This window comes from Colius striatus, chromosome 3 (genome assembly GCF_028858725.1).
Source record: "Colius striatus isolate bColStr4 chromosome 3, bColStr4.1.hap1, whole genome shotgun sequence".
NCBI lineage: Eukaryota > Metazoa > Chordata > Aves > Coliiformes > Coliidae > Colius > Colius striatus.
This window is the reverse complement of record NC_084761.1, coordinates 74983313-75003863: the sequence shown is the minus strand read 5'-3', so window position 1 is coordinate 75003863 and position 20551 is coordinate 74983313. Positions and strand designations below refer to the sequence as shown.

Genomic DNA, 20551 nt, shown 5'->3' with positions numbered 1-20551 from the left:
TAAAGCATATATAATTTACATTTTGTCTCCTGAACATAAGTTGTCCTTTGCCATTTGTATAAGAGTGGTGCATGGTCATTGGAGAAAAAGAAAAGTCTTTGGATATATTTAGCATACGTTTAAAAACCTGAAAGGCTTTGAGATACTTAATTCTTTGGGAAGAAAAACCTCAGACGAGCCAAGGTGAAAAGCAAAGTTACTAATTAAGTTTTAAGTGGCGTTTCCAGTTCTAAGTTCTGCCCCATCAAGACTGAAGGCACTGATGGCAATTAAGTGCATCCCCTACAGCCACAGCCTTCTTACCTTGATCTGTTCCAGACGAGGCCTCTGAAAACGAAGATCAAAACAGTAGTGGACCAAGGAGCGGATTTTGGGATGGTTGCGGTCATTGCACATGCAGATGATGGGTATCTTTGTGTGCCTGATCAAACCAATCAGCTCCTGGGATTTAAACACATTCCAACAGTTACAGCAGGTAACTCCAAAATTAAGAGAGATTGAAATGTCATACCAAGCAGCATCAGCCTCTGCCTTAAGTCAGATCCTTGGCAGGTGTAACTCTAGAAAACTCCTACTGTCATCATGTTTCTACACCATGAAAGCCTCATCCCTCTCCTACTTTTTTGCTTGCTCTCTTATTCAGCTGTAAAATGTGCTGCCTGCCCACTTCCAGTATCCACCTCCAGCAATCACATTTGGGCCCTGCTTCATGGAGCAACAAAGATCCATAGCCCAGAGCAGAGCTGTCTATCTGCAGGACTGGATTCATTTGTCCAAAGGCCAGTTTGACCTGGCCAGTGGTCAGAGGGAGAGCACACACCTTCCCAGCTGCACCCTGCCACAAACAACGAGGAAGTAAAGACTATCAGCTCTTCCCCATCCAAAGATCTCAACCCTGAGGCTTCAGCATTGTTAGGCTTACCAGAACAAGCTTTGCCTGCTCTCATGAAGGTGAAATTCAGTTCAGTTTCATACTCCTGCAATGTAAATGCAAGTGTCTGCATCCGAGCTAAAAATCTGTGTGTCCTTTATAGTCCAAGTACTGCATGTGACCATAGGACATCTTCAGAAGCTAAAACTGGAGCTGCCATGAAGAACAAAGGATAATGCCACCTATGCCACATTAACCTCCCACTGCAGTTAGACGTCAGGATGAATTTACATCTACAGTGCAAACACCCAAGTTCATCACTCCAGCTTCCTTCTACAGAAGTATCCTTTTTTCCCCCCTCTACCAAAGGAGAGCTGTTCTTACACAGAGACAGACTTCTCAAATGGGTCAGAGAAACTGTACTCTACAGAGCCTTTCCATGGACCATGCGTTGGGGACAGCAGACTGGCTGGAAGTGTTTTGTGCTGTATGTGGTATGCACTCTTAGCAATGGTTTTAGCTATTAACTATAGCAGCTTCACCTGAATCCCTCCTCTGTCTTCATTGCCTGCCATACCATCCACTTCATCCATGAGCAATACATGTTTCCCGCTAACTGATGAGGATGTGCCTGAAAATGAATATGGACAAGAAAATGAGATGGGAATAAAATAGGATCTTGCTCAGAGTTTTATCCAATGCTTTATAGGTTAGGTAACCCCATCCTAGACAGAAGTGACAATGAACCTCTTGCTCTGCCACTTCATCACATGAATCTATGTTCACAGAACAGAACCAGCTGTAATCTCCTGTCATCTTCCAAAGAAGTTCCTTCCATGCACCAGAAATCACAGAGCTCTTGAGATTAACGAGCAATTCCGCTGATGGCAGGATTTAATTCTACAATTGAAGGTGAAATAAAACAGCTTACTAAATGAAGTAATCTCTGTTAGGGCCAGATCCCTCCACGTGATGAGCAAGTTACATTCCTAACGCTGTGTGTAATAAGGAAGCTGTAAGCAGACCCTGGACATACCAGAGCAGAAGTCCTTGATGCTGGTGTTGTTCAGCGACTCTGCAACTACTTCCTTCAGACTGTTCTTACTGCGAGTGTCGCTGGCGTTCAGCTCCACGTAGCTGTACCCCAGTTCCTGGTGCAAACACAGAAACCACACAAAACAATGAGAGCACAGAGCAGTGAAGGAGCAGACATGCTCAGAACTGGAAACATTATTTCAGTGTTCCAGAAGAGAGCTCTTACAACACCGTTTTCACATATAATTTGTAGCTTTGATTCTTTTCTTCCTTTATATTCCTTTTCTCTTGGACTCCAAAAAACATTTATAACCACACATGGAACAGATATGCTCAGAAGAGAACTTTTGTGTGGGGGTGGGAAGTCAGTGGCACAGATTTAGTTCTGAAGGATTAACAGAACTACCACCAGGGACAGAAACACAGCTATGAGCCAAGGCTGGCAAAGCTCCACGGTATTTCCAGCTGAGTATCAAAATCTTATGCAGAAAAAAAACCCCCATGCTACATCCCTCTGAAAACTGAGGGGAAAAGAAGCTTTTAACTATTTAACAGCTAGGACTCTCACAGCAGTCTTAACACTTCAGAGTGGGGCTGGGCCACATATCAGGCTCCTGCATCAGCAAGCTCCCCCGCCCCAGGCATGCCACGGCACAGCATGGCTGCAAACAGCCTTGTGGTTTTGCTGTTCCTGTGGAGCACACAGAGAAATGCTTTGCATGGAGCTGAAGCAGCTGTGAGCAAGCCAGGCTGGAAACCAGAAGCAGGAGAGACCCCACAAGTGAGCACATCCCACTTTACTGTGGGTAGAGCTCTGGGTGAAGCATCAGTTGGTTGTCACACAGCTCTGAGGCTGGAGGGAGCTACTCTACACAACCCAGATACTGAAGGAAGTAACCGCTCCTTCCCAGCACAAAGGCCAGATCAGCTGACAATCATTCTGAAGCCTTCCAAGCTGCTAGTAGCACATTCTGAGAAAGTTATTGTAAGTCAAAGAACAAAAATAGCCTGTCTTTTTTTACACTCCCTCTGTCAATAAGCTAGCTTTAATGCTGTCTCTACAGTATGGAGTTCTCAGCTGGTTCTCATGACACAGTGAGGAAAAAACAACTTCTTAATTCAGGTTTAGAAATGTGCACATAGCCTCCTCTCAACTTCTCTCATCTTAAAGTAGCATTTGAATTTAGAATGAGTCTGGGAAAGGTATCTTTGTTAGATACCTAAAAGCAACATCCAAGCCTTTCAAAAAGTTTGCCAGAATTTGGTTCCCACTAAATTTTGTGCAAATATTCTGACTTGTACACTTAGTGCTGAACACTCAGTTTCTGAAAAGCAATTGTTCAACAGCACTGTGATATGCTTCCTCTCTATATAACAAACAGACACTCACTGCTGCATTCTCACTCCAGGCCTGATAGAGGTACTTAAACATCCACAGATTTCCACCTGCAGTCCTGTTCCAAGCAGGTAGAACCAAGCAGGGCTGGGAGCAGGCCCTAGCCATTTAGGGGATACCCATCTGCACACTCAATCTGTATCCAGATATAGGATCAATATGTAATACGAAGTGCTGGGAACAACTCTTGGTATCAACTCACCTTACAAACCAAAGAAGCTGTGGTAGTTTTCCCAACTCCAGGTGGACCAGAAAGTAATGCTGCTTTAAAGCCACTACCGTCATCTTTGCCTCCCGTTTTATTGGTCTTTGCTGTAAAAAATCCAAGACATCAACATTCCAGGCTTCCCTTTGGTACATTACAACTGCAGACTTTGGAAGATATCAGGCACCCTCACTTAAGGCCCAATACAACTACCAAAAACTGCATACACATCTGCATCCTAACCATTTGGTGAAAAGCAGCTTAAACCATCCAAGTTTAAGACATGCAGTGGTTCTAAACTGAAAAATATATTGTATGAATAGCACTTTTGATAACTGTTACAGCCACTTCCTCACAACCATAAAAACAAACCAAAGACACCCCAAGAGCTAAACTGAACCTGAAACACAGAGCACAGAAATCCCACTACCCACTGTGGTTGAAAGGAAACTTAAGTGTTACTTTAAACACAGAAAAAATTGTCTCTATGATGGCACACTACACATGGCATGGAGTGCTGCCAGGCAGAACCAGGACCTCAACAACTCATCTCTTCCCCATCCATGCCTGACAGCAGCCCATTAGCTGTATTAAATACGCTCTATTTTACACCTGTGTACAGCAAAGTTGGCATTTCTCTTGGTGAGAAAGACTTCCAAAAGCTGAATGTGAGGCTGTTTTTACATACACTACTGCTAGGTTATTGTGGTTGCTTTTGGAAAAAAGTCACATTAAAGAGAGTGCCACAAGACTTCAAGAAATATTTTCAGTTACAGTTTTCTGTATTTTTAGGGAGGAGAAGGCAGCAAGTGAACAACTGATCCAACAAAAAACCTCCACTGCTGCAAAACTGCATCTGCCTGAAGCCTCAATCTCGATTTCTGGAGTTGCTCTGCTATCTGGACCTGATGATCTTAAAGGCCTCTTCCAGCTGAAAGGATTCAATGATTCTAATCTCAAAGGCCTTTATAAGCCCAGAGAACCCAGCAGTGTGACTGGCATGGAAGGACAGAGAGAAGCTAACCGCGCTGGTCACCTTGTCCATCGTCCGAGGTGTTCCTGTGCCAGTTTCTGAGCCATCGGAGCAATTTATTGGCACAGCTTTGCTCACCCTGCTGTCCAATTACTGCCTTCAGAGATGCAGGCTTGTATTTGTCTACCCAAAGCAGTTTCTCTGCTCCACTTTCATTGAGCTCAGAAACCAAGCTCCCCTTGGGCTTTGGGCCTTCGTTCTCTTCTGCAGTCTGCCGCTTGAAGTCCATAAGCTTCCGGACAGCGGTGCTTTCCTTCTTGGTAAATATGACAGTATCTCCTTTTTCAGGAGTAGACTTAATTTTTTTGTTGTCAGATTCTTTTTTGAAGGGGCTAGAATTCTTTTTTCCATGCTCAGCTTTCTGTGGTGTCCTTTTAGGTCTTGGCTCTGCTTTCTTTGCCTTAGGAAAATACAGGTAGGAAAATTACAGGGAAACTTCAGACCAACCCAGTAAATAACTATGCTGCTCTGAGTATGTGCACAGAGTGCTTCAGAAAGTAACAAAGCCTATGCAGTCATTAAAAAACTTCAAGAGCAGATAAAGAAATATTCCTCTCTGAGAAGTAAACTACTGCTAAGCACAATGCAACTCGGTTCTGTGGCACAAGCCACAACAGAGAGGCAGGAAATGTTCTGGCCGTTCCCAGAGCCGTCCCCTGGGTCACAACACCTGATGCTTCGTTATAAAAAAAAGGAAAACTGATGAATGTCAGGTTGGAACAAATGTGGCAGACACCCAGAGAGCTCATGTAAAACAATGCTTCCAGGAAGCCTTCAACTCAAAATGAGTCAGAGGGAGGGAAATTCATCAGCTAGTCAGCTGAGAGATGTTTTTTCTTTGGATACTGATGGTATCTTTACACACAACACATCGTGTCCAGCCATACAAGAAGTGCCAAAGCAACAGCTACACTGAGTGCAAACCACACCAGAGTTAGGGGGGATCTTAAGTAACTTAATGTTAATCAGCCACTACAGACTAAGCTTCCTTGTTACTTTTTTTTTTTCACAGTGTTCTCTGACAAGAAAACTAATAATATTAAAGGTAATTTTTAAGTCCCACAAAGACAAAATCTGTTACATATACACATGGTTAACATACATGTCACATGTTTACTGTGTGATGTTACATTAGGCCTGTCTGGGTACCAGTATCAGTCACAACCACTTATCTCAAAGAATAAACAAGTGCTCAAAGTTTAAAACAGAAATCATCTAAGGAAATACAAGTACTTCCTCAGTCAGACACCTAAACGACACCACAATGTCAGAGCATAAAAATGAAAAGTGGGGAAAATCCTTCTAAGTTCCAGGTAGAAGCCTGAAACACAAATACAACATTCACTTTAAAGATATTGAACCTAGAAGTCCACCTGACAACTGTAGCATTGCAGTTGCTGGAAAGAAAGATCAAAACTCCTTTCCCAAAAAAATCAAACCAATGCAAAAAACAAAGCCCCCTCCCCAAAGTTAATCATAAACAAACCTCTGTTTCAGCTGCCAGTTCATATTTGGACTTCTTGCCTGGCATAGATCGAATAAGATCAAACAGGCCATCCTCATCAATAACTTTGGTCCCTAAAGCTGATGCCTGCAGCAAAAGAAAGAATTAGGTCAAGTAAAGTTGGGAGTTACATAATTCACTTCAAAGTGCTTTCCAGTAAACACTATGTTTAGGAACAGATAAAAAAGCTTTTTTTTTAAAAATACATATGTGTGAGTGTGTGTGTAAATAAAATCAAAACAAAAGCCCTAAAACATCAGGCAACTTTTCCTTTGAAACATACACTTCCCTGGTAGTGCTGCCTCCTTTTGGCAGAAATGCTAAAAAAAAATATCAATGGTTAGATAGGAATAATCCAGGCTCATCTCAGTTTCTCTCTGGTACAGGCACACTCACCTTTTCACACTTGGACTGGCCACAGTCTCTCCCCATAACCAGATAGTTTGTCTTCTTGCTGACGTTGCCAGTCACCTTCCCTCCATAACGTTCGATCAGAGACTTGGCCTCATCTCTCTCAATACACTCCAGCACGCCTGTGATCACAAATGTCAGGCCTTCCAAGCAGTTTTCAGCTCCCTGAGAAACAGAACAGCGTAGAAAATGCCATTACCTGATGCAATTCTACCAAATACCTCTTCATTGTAAGCTTTTAACACCCTTCTATGTCAAGTACTCTATGAAACTTTAAAAATAGGCCTGTGGTAGCTGGCTAGGTAACTGTTCTAGAAGTTCAAAAGCCACTAAAAGGAATAGCCAAAGAAAAACTTCATGGGATTTACCTGACTGACTGTATTCATAACAGACTGTGCTTCAAGCACAGCATATCAGTCAAATGAGCAACAGCAGTCTTCAACTTTAAGTAACTATTTCTCATCATTTTTTGATCATCATTTCATAAAGCAAGTACTGAATATCTTAGCAAACTTCCTTATATTTAGTCACTGCTTTGCATTACAAATTGGCTTTTTCCAACACGTACTTCCTACTTAAACAAAAAACAAATCCATTTTTAAACAGTTTAATTGATACCTATTAAATCACTTCCAACATTAAGTCTGACACATCCCACTTCTATAGTTAGAACAAGCTCACCTGAGGTATCTCTTTGGAACCCAGAGCTTTTGGACCTTCCCGATTAAGGAAGCTTCGGTAGGCTTGATAATTGTTTCGCTTCTTTTCAGAGTCCTCAGGACTTACAGACTAAGGAAGGGAAAAAAAAAAATACACACATATTATTGCTATATAAAACCCACAAAAACAAAAGCACCACAGTTCCAGAAATTTGTATGCACTAAAGGAAAAGCAAGTTCCAACACTTGTTTTTAATCCATTAACATGTGACACCAAAGCTTTGGTGGTTGTCTTTTGAGGGATTTTTTTGTTGTTCTTTTAAAAAAAGTCTTTAAAAACTCACCTGGGAGTTTAAAAAAAATACATACACACTGTTTATGGTCAAATTGATATATATTCACCTGTATCCCACATGTACACGCTCACTTGATTCATTAATTGTTGCTTTAAATTCACATCCCATTTCATTTCAGAATTATGATCAGGTATGGACAAGATCTGCACTACCTAAAGTGGACTTTGCAGTATTTTCTACTTTTAAGAGACTTTTGAATCAGTGGAAAGTTATTTAAAACTCATCTCCAAAAAAGCTGCAGGCTCTCCCTCCCAACTAAGTGTCAAAACTGGATATTTTGTACCTCATTATGCCAGTAACTGACAGTGTGTTCACTGACTACAGTTAGTGAATCGGTTAAAACTAAATTATATTCCTAGATAATGTATAATTCATACTAAATATGCTTCAGAAATAAGAGACTAGAGAGGGAGGGCAAAAGAGCAACCCAAACAATGTTGCTTTTCATTCCAAGGATGGTGTAGGCCTGCAAGGTCACCATGCTCACAGAAACAGTGAGCTTCCACTCGCTAGCTAACTGCCACAGCTCCCACATGCTGCATTTGTTTTTTTTGGAGGAAAGTTAAACAGTTTTAAAGGCACTGAACTGATCTTGCAGCATACATACATTCCTTAATAAGCATTAAAGAACTCTCAGTTCCTTCATGCCTTGAATTTACACTTTTCCAGCGTTTTTCCCTACATTTTTACAATTGCCAGGAACCGAAAGCCTTACCACAATTCAAGCTCTCAAAAACTGCCCAGAAGATTCAAAGTACCAAATTACAACAGCAACACAGAAACACTACTGAACAAAAACTATTTTCCTTCAAACTCCACCAAGACAACTAAACTCATTTTGATAGCTCCTACCTCAGCCTTCTTGGGAGAAATTTTCTCCTTCTTTGGCGTTATCTTCTCTTCTTTCCCCACAGCAGATTTTCCTTTGCATACTGCACTTTGAGCACCTCTTTCTTTTTCGGCAAGCTCTTCTTTTTGTTTCAGAGACACGAGCTTAGAGCTGGGTTTCAAAGATAAGCTCTTATCTGTTGACTCTCTTGCTGTTTTGCTATCAGATGCTTGTGGGGATACCCGAGAGCTTTTTGAATATTCAGATTTCGTTTGCTGCTTTGCAGAGCGATTCTTTGCTTCAGCTGTCGAGTTTGTTGCTTTCACTTGAAAAGGAGGCAGAGGAAGGAGAGCACAAATATAAGAACGTATGTCACTAATACTGTAAATTGGTGAAATGTTTTCTATATTCCATCCATGCCCTACCTCTTTCCGACTGCTTTTGTGTCTCTGTTGCATTAGGACTGCTCTTGATGCTCAATACAGCTTGTTCTCCTCCTGAATCTCTCCGAGCCTAAATAAGCACACAATGCCTGAGTCAGAAGTGCCTGTCCCAAACTGCCATCCAGTCCAGATCCCCAAGCTTCCTAGTCCAGACCCCCAAGCCTCCCTACCATGCAGCACAACAGACTGAAAGGCATCTAACAAAGCTGATCCCTACCACAAGTCTGAGCACAATCTCTGTCAAAGGCAGGTGGATGAGCAAGTTCCACACTCAGCCACACACATCAATTCCTTAAGCCAAATGACAGACAAACTTCCAGCTTGCACTAAGTTTAAATACTAACTGGCTTCCTGGTTAGCCTAGAAGTACTAATAATTGCTTCACTCAATTTAACAATCCTAAATTCTAAGAGCCTTTGACATACAACCCAGCAAATATTTAACTGTGCCTTGCACCCTAAACTATGAGAACTGGGAATATTCCTGCTATAGGGATTAGTCTCAAAACTCTCAAGACCCCTGCTTGTCTCCTATCTTGAAGCAAGGAGAGTCTAGTCTCCTCCTCCTTTCTTTTGCTCCCATCACTGTTGACCAACTCATGCCAGTGACCCATTTTACTTAATTTGGTGGTCCCGAGCCAGTGGAGCTACGGCTGGTCCAATGCATGGAAGTCTCAAAACAGAGGTTAGGTGTCTAACAAGAATGCTCTCAGCAATGCAATTTCTAAAATCTGAAGTTAAAAATAATTCAACCTTTTTCTTCTGTGGTGTTTCATCCAACATGGCCAATGTTTTAGCAAATTCTTCATCTTCATGTAGCTGTCTCTCCAGCTGAAAGGAAAAAAAAAGAAAAATAGAATGAAAAACCTATTTTCAGGCTCCTGTCTGGCAAGTTTTAATTATACCATTGTTTAAAACAAAAAGTTTATCTAAAACCAACAAAAGGTTTATCTAAAATAACACAACACACAGTGTTAGGTATAAACACATAGTGTTTGCCTGGACATGTTCCTATGCAACCTGATCTAGGTGAACCTGCTTCTGCAGGGGGGTTGGACTAGATGATGTCTAAAGGTCCCTTCCAACCCCTACCATTCTGTGACTCACAGGCAGGAAAAGTGCATCCTACCAGAGGCAAAGAAATTTCTGGAAGTGACAATGAAGTACCACTGTTTCCCCCCAAAAGTGAGACTGAAGTCTATTGAGAAAAGTAGAGTTTGGGTCTGTTGCACTAGCAACATTAATTAGCCTCTGTAATCTGTTTTTAAAGAGGTTTCCTGTTCTTTTGTCGGTTTTATTGCTGTGAATCCTTTTCATTTATTAAGCAATCAAAACTTGAAGGCAGGACCTCACCACAGCCAGTTGGTGCTGAGATGCAATCTGTTGGCTTTAGAAAATTTTCAAAAGCCATTCCAAAAGAAAAGTCGGAACAATGCCTGTTAAAGTGTTACAATGTCTCAATAATCAATGCTTTATTTTGTTTATTGCTAACAACATATGATATGACATAAAATCCTGTCAGTTTTGGAGAATTCAGCTACTGCCCTCAGCCCAGCCCTTGTTGTCAGTTGTGTTTACTTTACTAAAACAAGTATACTTTAATATTTCTACTTAGACAACTGGTTTTCTTTGACAGAAGAGTCAGTAGGAACAAATACTCTACATGGAATTGGAGAAAGTTATTAATTGTAAAAAGCCAAAGCCAGGTGGGTTTCATTCTACTTCACCTAACAATTAACATGACACCTACTGTGAAAACTGCTCCTTGAGTTACTTTTCTTCATGGCCCCTGGGGGAAAACTTGTTCTATTCTCAAATAGTGAATATTGTTGCCAATAAATATTAAGTATTGTTTTAACCAAACAACAACAAAAATACCTTTGTAACTGTCCTGAAATCCAACATACCACATACATTATCCATGCTATAAGGTGTCTTTATAAAACCAAAATGCCACAGGCATTATTTTTATGTGCTCATAACTAAGAAATGCAGCAATTTTCCCTGTGTACAGGGAGAAAGGGGAAGGAGGGGCAATGACTAATGAACACAAACCAGAGTGAAGCAGAGCTACAGGTGAAACAAAGTACATTCCTTTGATGACACAGATAGACAGTGAGAGTGTTATAGATAAGATCAGTTCAAATGAAAGATAACATCTTGTTTTTCCTAACAGGTTGTTTAACTTTCTAATAGATTAAAACTAGATTAATCACACCTCTGGGAAGGTCAAAGATGAGACCAAGTTTTGCATCTATTTATTTCAAGTGATACTCAATATTACCATGGTATGGGAAATTTGATATTCCCAAAAGTGATAATGTATGTACAAGTGTGCCTTTCCCTCCTGTTACCACCAATTCAAACAGGAAAGTTGAAGGCACATACGTAAGGGTTGTATTTTCCCCCCCACTATAAGAGAAGGCAGATGACAAAAGAAACAAGTCATAGATGGCAATAGCTTTTGATTTCTTTGCTCCAGGAAACGAAAAAAAACCTACCCTCAAACAACCACATAAAGCCAAAAGTCCCATCCCCAAAAACAAAGAATCAAAAACTGAATATTGTTTGAAAAGCAAGATTATTATAGACACATCAACTGTACATGTAAAATCTGGAGAGATTCAGATGTTCTAGTTGTGCAACTGAAATAATGCCCATAAAAGTAACTGTATGACTATGTTTGCACATACAGGCAAGAGTTAAGTATACAAATTAATTTTATTACACTTATAAAATTTATAGCATGCATGCAAAGTTCATCTTAATTTAAGGAAAAACAATTTTAAGTTAAACAAACTGTTGTTGGCATAGAGCAGCAAATTTACAGAGCATTTACCTCAGAATCTTCTTCAAGCTGCAGTTGCCTAGCAATGGCCTCATCATCCTGTGTGCTGTCTCTGCTTTGTGAAGGCTGTATTTAAGAACAAAAAGACCAAGAGTTCAGTTTCTCCAGTACTGTGTAAATGATAATACTACAATCTGTATTGATGCATTTTGCATACTTCTAGAAAAGGATCAGGAATAAGACAGGCAGAATCTTATTCCTAGCTCTCTAACCTAAACTCTATTAAACAAGACTGTTTTCAACAGATTTAACTATTCAAAACAAAACCATGTTATAGTATAAATATCTCTTTTCTTAACAAAGTGCTGAACACCTCTGAAGCCATCACAGTTGACCCACTTGAAAGAGAAATCAGTAACTACACTGTTAATGTTTCATTTCCTCCATGCTTGATTTGGTTTCTTGTTACTCCATGAACAGACATGTCAAAGTCTGGGAAATCGACCTCCTTCCCCTCCCTTCCCAACTATAAGATATCCCATCCACTCATCTCAGAAAACTACTTAAGTCACTTGAGAAGAAGCAACAGAAGAAATACTACTTCCAACTCTGTGCTAGCTTCTTAAACATGGAAATGCTACTCTAAGCTTGCATTTGATATGGGCAGACATATCAAGTCCCCATCAGAAGTGAGCTTATACTCAGTAGTCAATAAAAAGGAGCAATCAGTAAGATTAGCAGTTAAGAACCTCCTTGTAGTCATTAAACTGGCCATTTTGAGTGACATATGAGCAGCCTAAAGGATCATCATCAGTACTCACTTCTTTCCTTTTACTTGCTACCAGCTTTTTCTCTGATCGTTGGATGCTACTTGTCCCAAAGTACTCAAGTGCTGAGGTGGGAGTTTGTTTCACTGGAGATAATGGTTTGATTTTAGCTTGGGATTTTACATTTTCCTTTTTCCCTGTTGTTCCTGGGCAACCAATTGCTGATGTCCCATTCTCCTTTGGCTTCAGGGAAACTCTTTTATTGACAAAGTCATCTTCATCTTCCTCATCTAAATACAAAGAGTACTCTTATTTCTGGTACAAGGAAATCAGGTTCTTACAATGGAACTGTCAAGAGAACTATTTTGGCAGATTACAGCAACTCGGATCTTAAGAAAACACTACAGGTGTTTAAAAGTTCTTTGACAAAACAACACATAATATTTAGCATCTTTAATAGCCTTGCTCAACTCTGAATAGATTAAGTAGACATCAAAGTTGTTACTTACATTCACACATTACATCTCATTTAGAGAGGTTCACAATAACCTCCCTTCTTACACAGGGATGACAATGAACAGGAAATCTAGGTCACTGAAGTTTGAATGCTCTCCTTAACCAATGCAGCATCAAATTGAATGGCACAATTCTTCCTTCACATAAATATACAACGCTACATTTATTTTATGACTTTACAGTATTGATTAAACAGAGTAGTTTATATAGGCCTTCTAGACTTGCATGTTCTTAAGAATCTCTCAGTGTTATATTCTAAAGCAAAGCAAAATATTAGATCACTGTATTTACAAAAAGCTTTTTCAATAAGATTACTAGTTATTTTTAAAGTACTGTTCATAGCTTATGTTAATTGATACACTAACACCATTTTTCACTTTTTCCCTGTTAGTCAGAGATTCTATGACCTTCCCTACATTTCTGCCCTTAAACACTCTCTCCCCTGCCAGTACGGTCAAAATCATCTCAAAGAAATGCAGTCACTTCACAGAGGACAAATCAGGTAAGAGCTCAGCATACAAAACAGATTTTTTTTTTCAACTTAAAGGGAGGAAGAAAAGTGGCATACACAGTCTCATTAAGAATTAGCCCATAGACCACTGAACAGAAACTCTCTTTCCTTTTAGAACTCTATTCTCTTTTTTTCCCAGCAATGAAAAAGAGGGTTTGACAGCTATTTATTCATTCGGGATCCAAACTCTTCATCCAGTCAATCAGCAAAGAAGACTACTGGGCACTTCAAAGAGTTTCTGTGTCATGCTGTGAAGTCTTACTGACAGTTATACAAATTAAAGTATTCCTGAAGCATACAAAAATCTACAGGTATCGTTGCCAAATGATGAGACTAATAGAAAAGCACAGAAGACAAACAACACTGGACAAAATTCTTGATTGGTGATAAAAATGCTCTCTTTGTAAACTCTTCTAAAAACTCGATGTCCAAAGACTAAGAAGCAAACTGCGAGAAAGTCTCCAAAATGAACATCAGACACACAAAGATTAAGTACAAAAACTTAAGAGGAACACAAACAGAAACCATCTCATTTGCATGCCTCTAACTGAAGTCTGGTTTTATTTTTCTCAAAATAGAGACATTTCAACCACTCCTCAGCAGATCACAAAGACTGCTCTAAACACCTGGTTTATAATTGAACTGAAATTGACGTACTATTACAAAAATGTGTTCATTTTCCACTCATCTCTCATTTAAGCCCACATGGTTTTCATTCAAAAATTTGTTTTCTTAATCATTTCACCAAGTTTAGATGATGTCATGGGTCTGTCGTCTGTAACTTCCATTATGGACTAGACAGAGATGGAGAAAAGCAATTTCAGCTTTTCTTAATAGAAAGTAGTAAAAAGAGACATTAGCTGAAACCTTCTGCTACTAAGCACTTACTAAGCAGAACATATCAAGTACAAAGGAGAATCCTGACAACTCCTGGGAGATAAAGTTCAGACAAAATAAAAACAAAACAAAGATATACCTGTAAGGTAGGAAACTGGTTCAGCAGTTAAGAATGCATAAAGATAAAAATTTAGCTATGAGAAAGTGTCATTTTGTCAAGTCAACTCACAGAGCAATGTATAGAAGAAAACTCAAGCCCAGGCCTTCATTGAAAGCAGTGAGTTTTATCAGAAAGCTAAGAGCTTTACTACTCTCAACACGACTTACTTTCCCCAGGCAGCAGTAAGTCTACGACTGACGTTTCACTCATTTTAACAAACTATTACCTACCTGAGAGTTTGGATACTAGAAGTTTTAGGCTTCTAATTTACAAGTTTGAGGTCTGAATAGGAAACTGCTTATCTCAAACTTCAGATTTTTTTTTCAGAAGTATTTTTGCTTCTTTTAAATTATTCAGTTTAACAAGAAAATGCATTTGCAGGAGTAGAGGTACCCATTACTGGAAATTAACAGCGTAGATGTAGTTCCATTTATTTGTCTCAGGAAGAAGACATAAATCCTATTCTGCCGCCCTGCTCCCGCAGTTAAGGGCTGCTCCATGCTAACATGGAATCTTTACTCATGACTATTGTTATCAGCAGAACTGCACATAGAATTGATTTTTTCATTATTCACTCATAACCATTAAAATAACTACAAAACCCAGCCAGACATTGCTTTCACTCAAGGAGAAAAACCAGAGTAAATATAATTAAATTCACATTAAAAAGCGTGTGGATTTGAGTCATTTACAATGCCAGTACTAAGTACTACCAATAATTAGAGCTTTGCTTTTAATTATGTCCTTCCTAGAAACCACAGAATTAGAAGCTTTTATTGATTGCAAGTGGTGACTGAAGAAGGGTAAGAGCGTCAAAGCACCTAGAGTCATCTACAAATCTAAATAAAGAACATGCAGAATGAGAACATGAAGAGTGGTCATTAGGAAACAAAACCACCATGATCTTATCAAGTGGGTTTCAAAATATGCCTTAGGGTGCAGATACCGTGGATGCAGTTTCACCCCAGGGTCAGGAAATTCATAAGCACATCTCCAGGCTTTTCTCTTTATCAACTACTTAGAAACATCTTTTTTTTTCAGTAAAAACCTTAATGCTTCTTCCTTGAAGCAAACTGCTCATGCATGCCTACTGCCACCAAGGTGAACAGCAAAGTTCAACAGTTGCATGCTTTCAGTTTCCTTATAAGAATGAAAGTGACTTCATTTGCAAGAGTCCTAGTACTGCTGCTGGACCAGTCAGGTCAACGTTTCTCAACATATAGGCTGTAAAAGGAGAGAGGCATTCTTGTTCATAAAAGACAGACAGGGATTTGTGAAAAAACAGAAGTGAAAACTGATATTGTAGGTTAAATGCTGCAGATTAATTGCATTCTCATACCAGTTGTTAGGTGAAAAAGCCTCACATGGGGACAAGGACTTCATAAAGAAGCAGGAACTTTATCATCAACTAGATTATTTTCACACCACAAAATCTTTGTACAGTGGAACAAGACTGCTCTGAGAACAGTATTTCCCCATTCCCATTGACACTTTCAAAAAAGTGTGTGATAAACCATGAAAAAAGTATCCCAAGCCTACATATCTGGGTTTTTTTCAGGATTAACTCCGAATTACAAACCTAAGTCAAGATCATGTATTCTAGTCTAGTTTTCTGAAAATTAAGTAGATGTGACAAAGATAATCATGTGATTAATGCAACAGACAGGTATGACAACCAGGAGATTGCTTTTAATTATTTTGGATGAAAACACTACACAAGCCAGAGACCTATTATGCCAGTTGATGCTCAAGGCCAAACTTTCCTAGCAACAAGCAATGACTATTAAATCCTGGCAGTTTTAAGAACCATTTCATGGCATTAAAGCACACCTGGCTTTCATTTCATATATTGTTCTAGCAGTAGCACAATTAGGTTAATAAACTTAACACCTGCGACTGTTCATTACTCCTCTATCCTCACCCTTTCTCAATAGGCTTTTACCTGCTGATTACAGAGCACCATGTGCAGTTGTTTCCTAACCAAGCTCTCATTATCAGAGTTATCTAGGCTGCATTAAATATTTGTTTAAATTGAGATCATTTTAAGAGGCTTGGGTTCAGAAACCACCTCAGCCAATTCAAAAAGGGAGCAATCTATTTTAGGAAGAGACAATGGCAACAAGCAGCACAGGACTAATACCCAGGTGGCCTTCAGAACAACATCTTTTATTCATCTTCATTTATTATTTCTGTACTGTTGAGTGCCTCATCAGTATAGAGTATAATCCTCTGGTTCCTGTTCTCTTGAAAATGCAAAATACTTGAGACACAGAGAATCTTGTACACTATGAGGGTATAAAGCCAACTCAAAATATAGGCAGGTTACAAAGAACTTGTACTTATGATAAATGTATGTTAAATTGTGTTTTTTTACAGAATGCTACATAGGGATTTCTATATGGAGCTAAAGGACTACATTGCATCCAAAAGTCATTAAACTTACCTTATTTGTATAAAGTTACAATATTCTGAATATTCTTCGGTTTCAATGGCACTATATCTGTACAATTACTTAAAACAGTTCCTGTCCTAAAGAATTTGCAGTCTAGAACCATCCAAGCTCAGGTTGAGGGTGAAGTGCATGTATAAAAAAAAAAATTAGTCACTGTATTGGGGTTTGATTTTTTAAATACACATTGGTCAGTCCTCACCAGTCCCAAGACTTTGAAGGGCTGAGTTCTGTATTCACCTTTTGCCTAAAAAAGGCAATCTTCTAAAAGACTTCCTAAAATAGCCATCACTTCTCAAAAGAGACTGCAAGTCAATCCACACTCAACCCCTGTAACTCTTTCCAAAATAAACAGATGCTGTATGTGACTAGCAAAGAGATTTTTCTTTTTCTACCTTCCTTCACATTTAACAACATGGTACTTGCAACCTACATTTCGAAAGCTGCTCTGTACAGTCATTTAGATTCATGATGCCATTTTCTCAACAAGCTAATTGATTTTAGATGTACCACAAGCATGCACTTTAAGCCACAGTTGTTAGTACTTCACTTATACTGACACATCAAGGTTCCATGCTGTTACAGAAACATAAAAGCTTATCACAACCATTCCAGCTTTACTCCCCTCAAATCAAATTTCTATCTGGATTTTCCAGTTATCCAAGATAACTTCAAGAAGTTGGGTCCATCTTTTCTTTTTTCCACTTTAAGGGGAAAAAGATTTTGGGGCCGAAGAGTGCCACGCAATAACTGCCATGTCTAATTGTAATTACACACCTTGGGCCCCAACTACGTATCTTTTTATATCCTTTTCTCCAATACATTACAAATAAAATTCTTAGTCAAATATGTATACTGATGTTTTTAAAATATCTTTATTAAAAAAGCCTTAGGAGCATTAAAATGTATGAGAAGACTGAATATATTTGAAGAAAATCTTCATCTGCAAAACCATTAATGACAGCAACTCCTTCCAAATTAAGTATTCCCACTTGCCATAGAAACCACAGCGTGTATTACCTTGGCATGCAATTAGAAGTCATCAGTCCATTAACACTTTCCAGTTTATTCTAGTGAGTTTATTGACTTGAGGTGGTTACTTTTACTATAATAGCAGCTTTATTTCACAAATCTGAATCCTGACCATGAAATGAAACGCCATGCTCTGGTTTAGTTGCCTGAAGTTTACTGCATGATAGGACTATTCAGTAATACCAGATGAATAATTGGGAAAGAGGGGAAAAAAAAAACCCCAAAACAGGCAAGTATAAGCACATTCTTCTTTTTTTCTCCAGCTGCAACCTGGCTGACTGAGCCCCTCAGGACACAGGGTGCTGCTTCAGACAAAATGAACTAGTCTAGCAAAATAAAATAAATCTATATTTACATTTATATGCAATTCAGCAGAGTCATTTATAAAATAAATAAACACAGATTAAATAGTACAGTCACAGAAAGTTCATACAGGAAAGTGGGAACTAGTGTACTTCACTTCCTGAATTCCACCATTCCAATGCAATATAGTGAATGGTTGAAATAATGTTATGGTATTTCTAAGCAAAGGTCATTTGTGCAAGTATTGACAAAACAAAAAATGGAGTAGCTCTGCAGCAAACAACAGGAACTGCAAGAACTCCTGATAGTCTGTTTCTCATCTTCTGAAAACATTGTATTTACTTAGATGCAAAAACTTGGCATTCATTTTCCCATGTTGCATTACAATAACTTAAAACATACAAGAAACTTGTACAAAAAAAAGTCTCCTACATCTTAAAAATTTAACTATTGAAAAATTACAAAGCACATTATAATATGTACCACATAGTACCTGTGCTATTTTAAAAATCAATTAATATGAACTGTGAACTCTAACTAGCATAAAGAAGCCCCAAAGCTACTTGCAAATAAGTCACTTGTATCCACACCACTTCAATGCCTACAATAACAGTATATGAATTACTGATGTAATAAAGAACAATGTGCTGCTGTTTTTTTTCCCTGGTGGCACAGCAACTTTGTAAACAGAAATAATCCACACAAGTCTATTTTTTATAAAGCTCTGCTCTAAACATTACTAAGTACTACCTCTGCATTATGATCTTAGGCCCCATCTTGAAATCCACGCTGTCCTATGTAAAACACAAAGCACAGAAGACTCATTTGCACTTATATCACCAAAACCAATACATCTGGCTAAGTATTAAAAAATTAGCCTACTTAATCTTCAACTGAGTTCATTAGTCACGCTAGAGATGGAAAGGAAAATAGATGCCAATTAATTGACAAGAAAAAGGCTGTTCCCTACACTACAATATCCATGGCACTATTCTCAATGCTCACCTTTGGAGATCTCAGTTCCTACTTCCCTGTACTACCCACAGGGTCATGATCACTGATGTCACCTTGCCCTGATGGCCACATAAATACCCAACAAAACATACCTCTTCTGCTTCAGCACACTGGTGACAGAAGGAGCCAAACAATCAGCGTGAGAAAAATGAAGTCAGGGCTCAGTTGGAAAATAACATAGACACACAACATCAAAGATGACTCACACAACACAAGTTCCAAGAAATGGAAAATGTAAACACTCAAGGTACTCAACACATTGACAATGTGTGCACATTTCTCTGTTTCTGTAATAGAATGCAGCCTGTGTATGTGCAATCCACTGCTAGTTCACAGTATGACAGACATTCAGTTTTTCCACTGCACAGTTAGAAGTGTGTAAAAGTTCAAAAGCTACAGGAAAGGCAAACCCAGTAGAAGTGCTTGTTGCAGTCATGACAGAACACAATGCTTACAAGAAAGGGTATCTCCACAGAACCATCAGGCAATCAGATTAACATTAGATTAAGGCTACCATCTCAGTTCCTTAATTTAAATCAGATTTAATAGATTTATCCAAGGTAACTTCTACAATCAGAACTCATTTCATCCTGTTTTCCAGGGGAAAGAGGGATTTTAAAGAATATTTACTCTGGCATCTAAATTAAGCAGCAAAATTATTCATTTCATCTTAAATTACAGAGTAATTGCACATGGAGCTGCCAACACCTCAAGGCTCACACATCCAGTTTGCTATGTGCCTGAAGATTTTCTTATAGAAAGTGGAATTTTATGTCATTTTATTTCCCATTAAAATCAATCAGCATTAACAATCCAAACACTGACAACTACTAAAAAAAAGAGAACACAAAAAAACCACAAGCCACAAAAGCATCTACATTCAAAAAGAAACCCATGGCCTTTCCTAAACAGATCAAAAAATAGTTTGGGCTTTAAAATACTGAAAGCAGACTACAGAATCAATAGCTTTCGCACAGAAGCCATTTTTTAAAGAAGGAACAAGTAGACACAAAGTATTTTTCCAGAAAGTTTCCTCAAAGTAAACTGGCAATTAGAACAATTATTTTGCAATCCAAGCATATGAACAGCACAACACTATAGTTAGCCAACTGCTTGAACAGAACACCTTTTAACCCACTTCGGAAAAGTAGTAAAAGATGACCATGTACTTGTAAAAAGTGCAATGTGCCCATTACTAAAAACTTAACCTAACAGCAATTGTTACAGAGATTACACTTTAACCATTTATTTCATGTCGTGCCATGTTTGAAATACAGGTTGACTAAATTCTGAAGTAATTGCTCTGTCTTCTGATAAATTAATCTTATTCATTTGTATTCAAAGTTACTGCATTTATTTCTCAATATTGCTGCTATACTAGACTTGGCAGAGAATGGAAAATCACCTCCCACACCTCTAGCTTCCACTTGCTC

The 20551-nt window shown here is 38.8% G+C and overlaps 1 protein-coding gene across 3 annotated transcripts in view; it reads right to left on the bottom strand.

The window, feature by feature from the left end:
- RFC1 (replication factor C subunit 1) overlaps positions 1–20551 on the bottom strand; it is a 40755-nt gene that overhangs the window by 5053 nt on the left and 15151 nt on the right. For 2 of the 3 annotated variants that reach the window (XM_061992349.1, XM_061992347.1), the window contains exons 5-17: positions 12351–12586; positions 11581–11655; positions 9495–9572; positions 8725–8812; positions 8323–8624; positions 7137–7244; positions 6441–6620; positions 6027–6131; positions 4532–4940; positions 3505–3614; positions 1908–2022; positions 1414–1502; positions 304–441 (exon numbers count right to left, since the gene is read on the bottom strand). In XM_061992349.1, coding sequence (XP_061848333.1) covers positions 304–441; positions 1414–1502; positions 1908–2022; positions 3505–3614; positions 4532–4940; positions 6027–6131; positions 6441–6620; positions 7137–7244; positions 8323–8624; positions 8725–8812; positions 9495–9572; positions 11581–11655; positions 12351–12586 — 2033 coding nt within the window. The remainder of the gene's footprint in view (positions 1–303; positions 442–1413; positions 1503–1907; positions 2023–3504; positions 3615–4531; positions 4941–6026; positions 6132–6440; positions 6621–7136; positions 7245–8322; positions 8625–8724; positions 8813–9494; positions 9573–11580; positions 11656–12350; positions 12587–20551) is intronic. The other variant, XM_061992348.1, reaches the window with a different exon arrangement.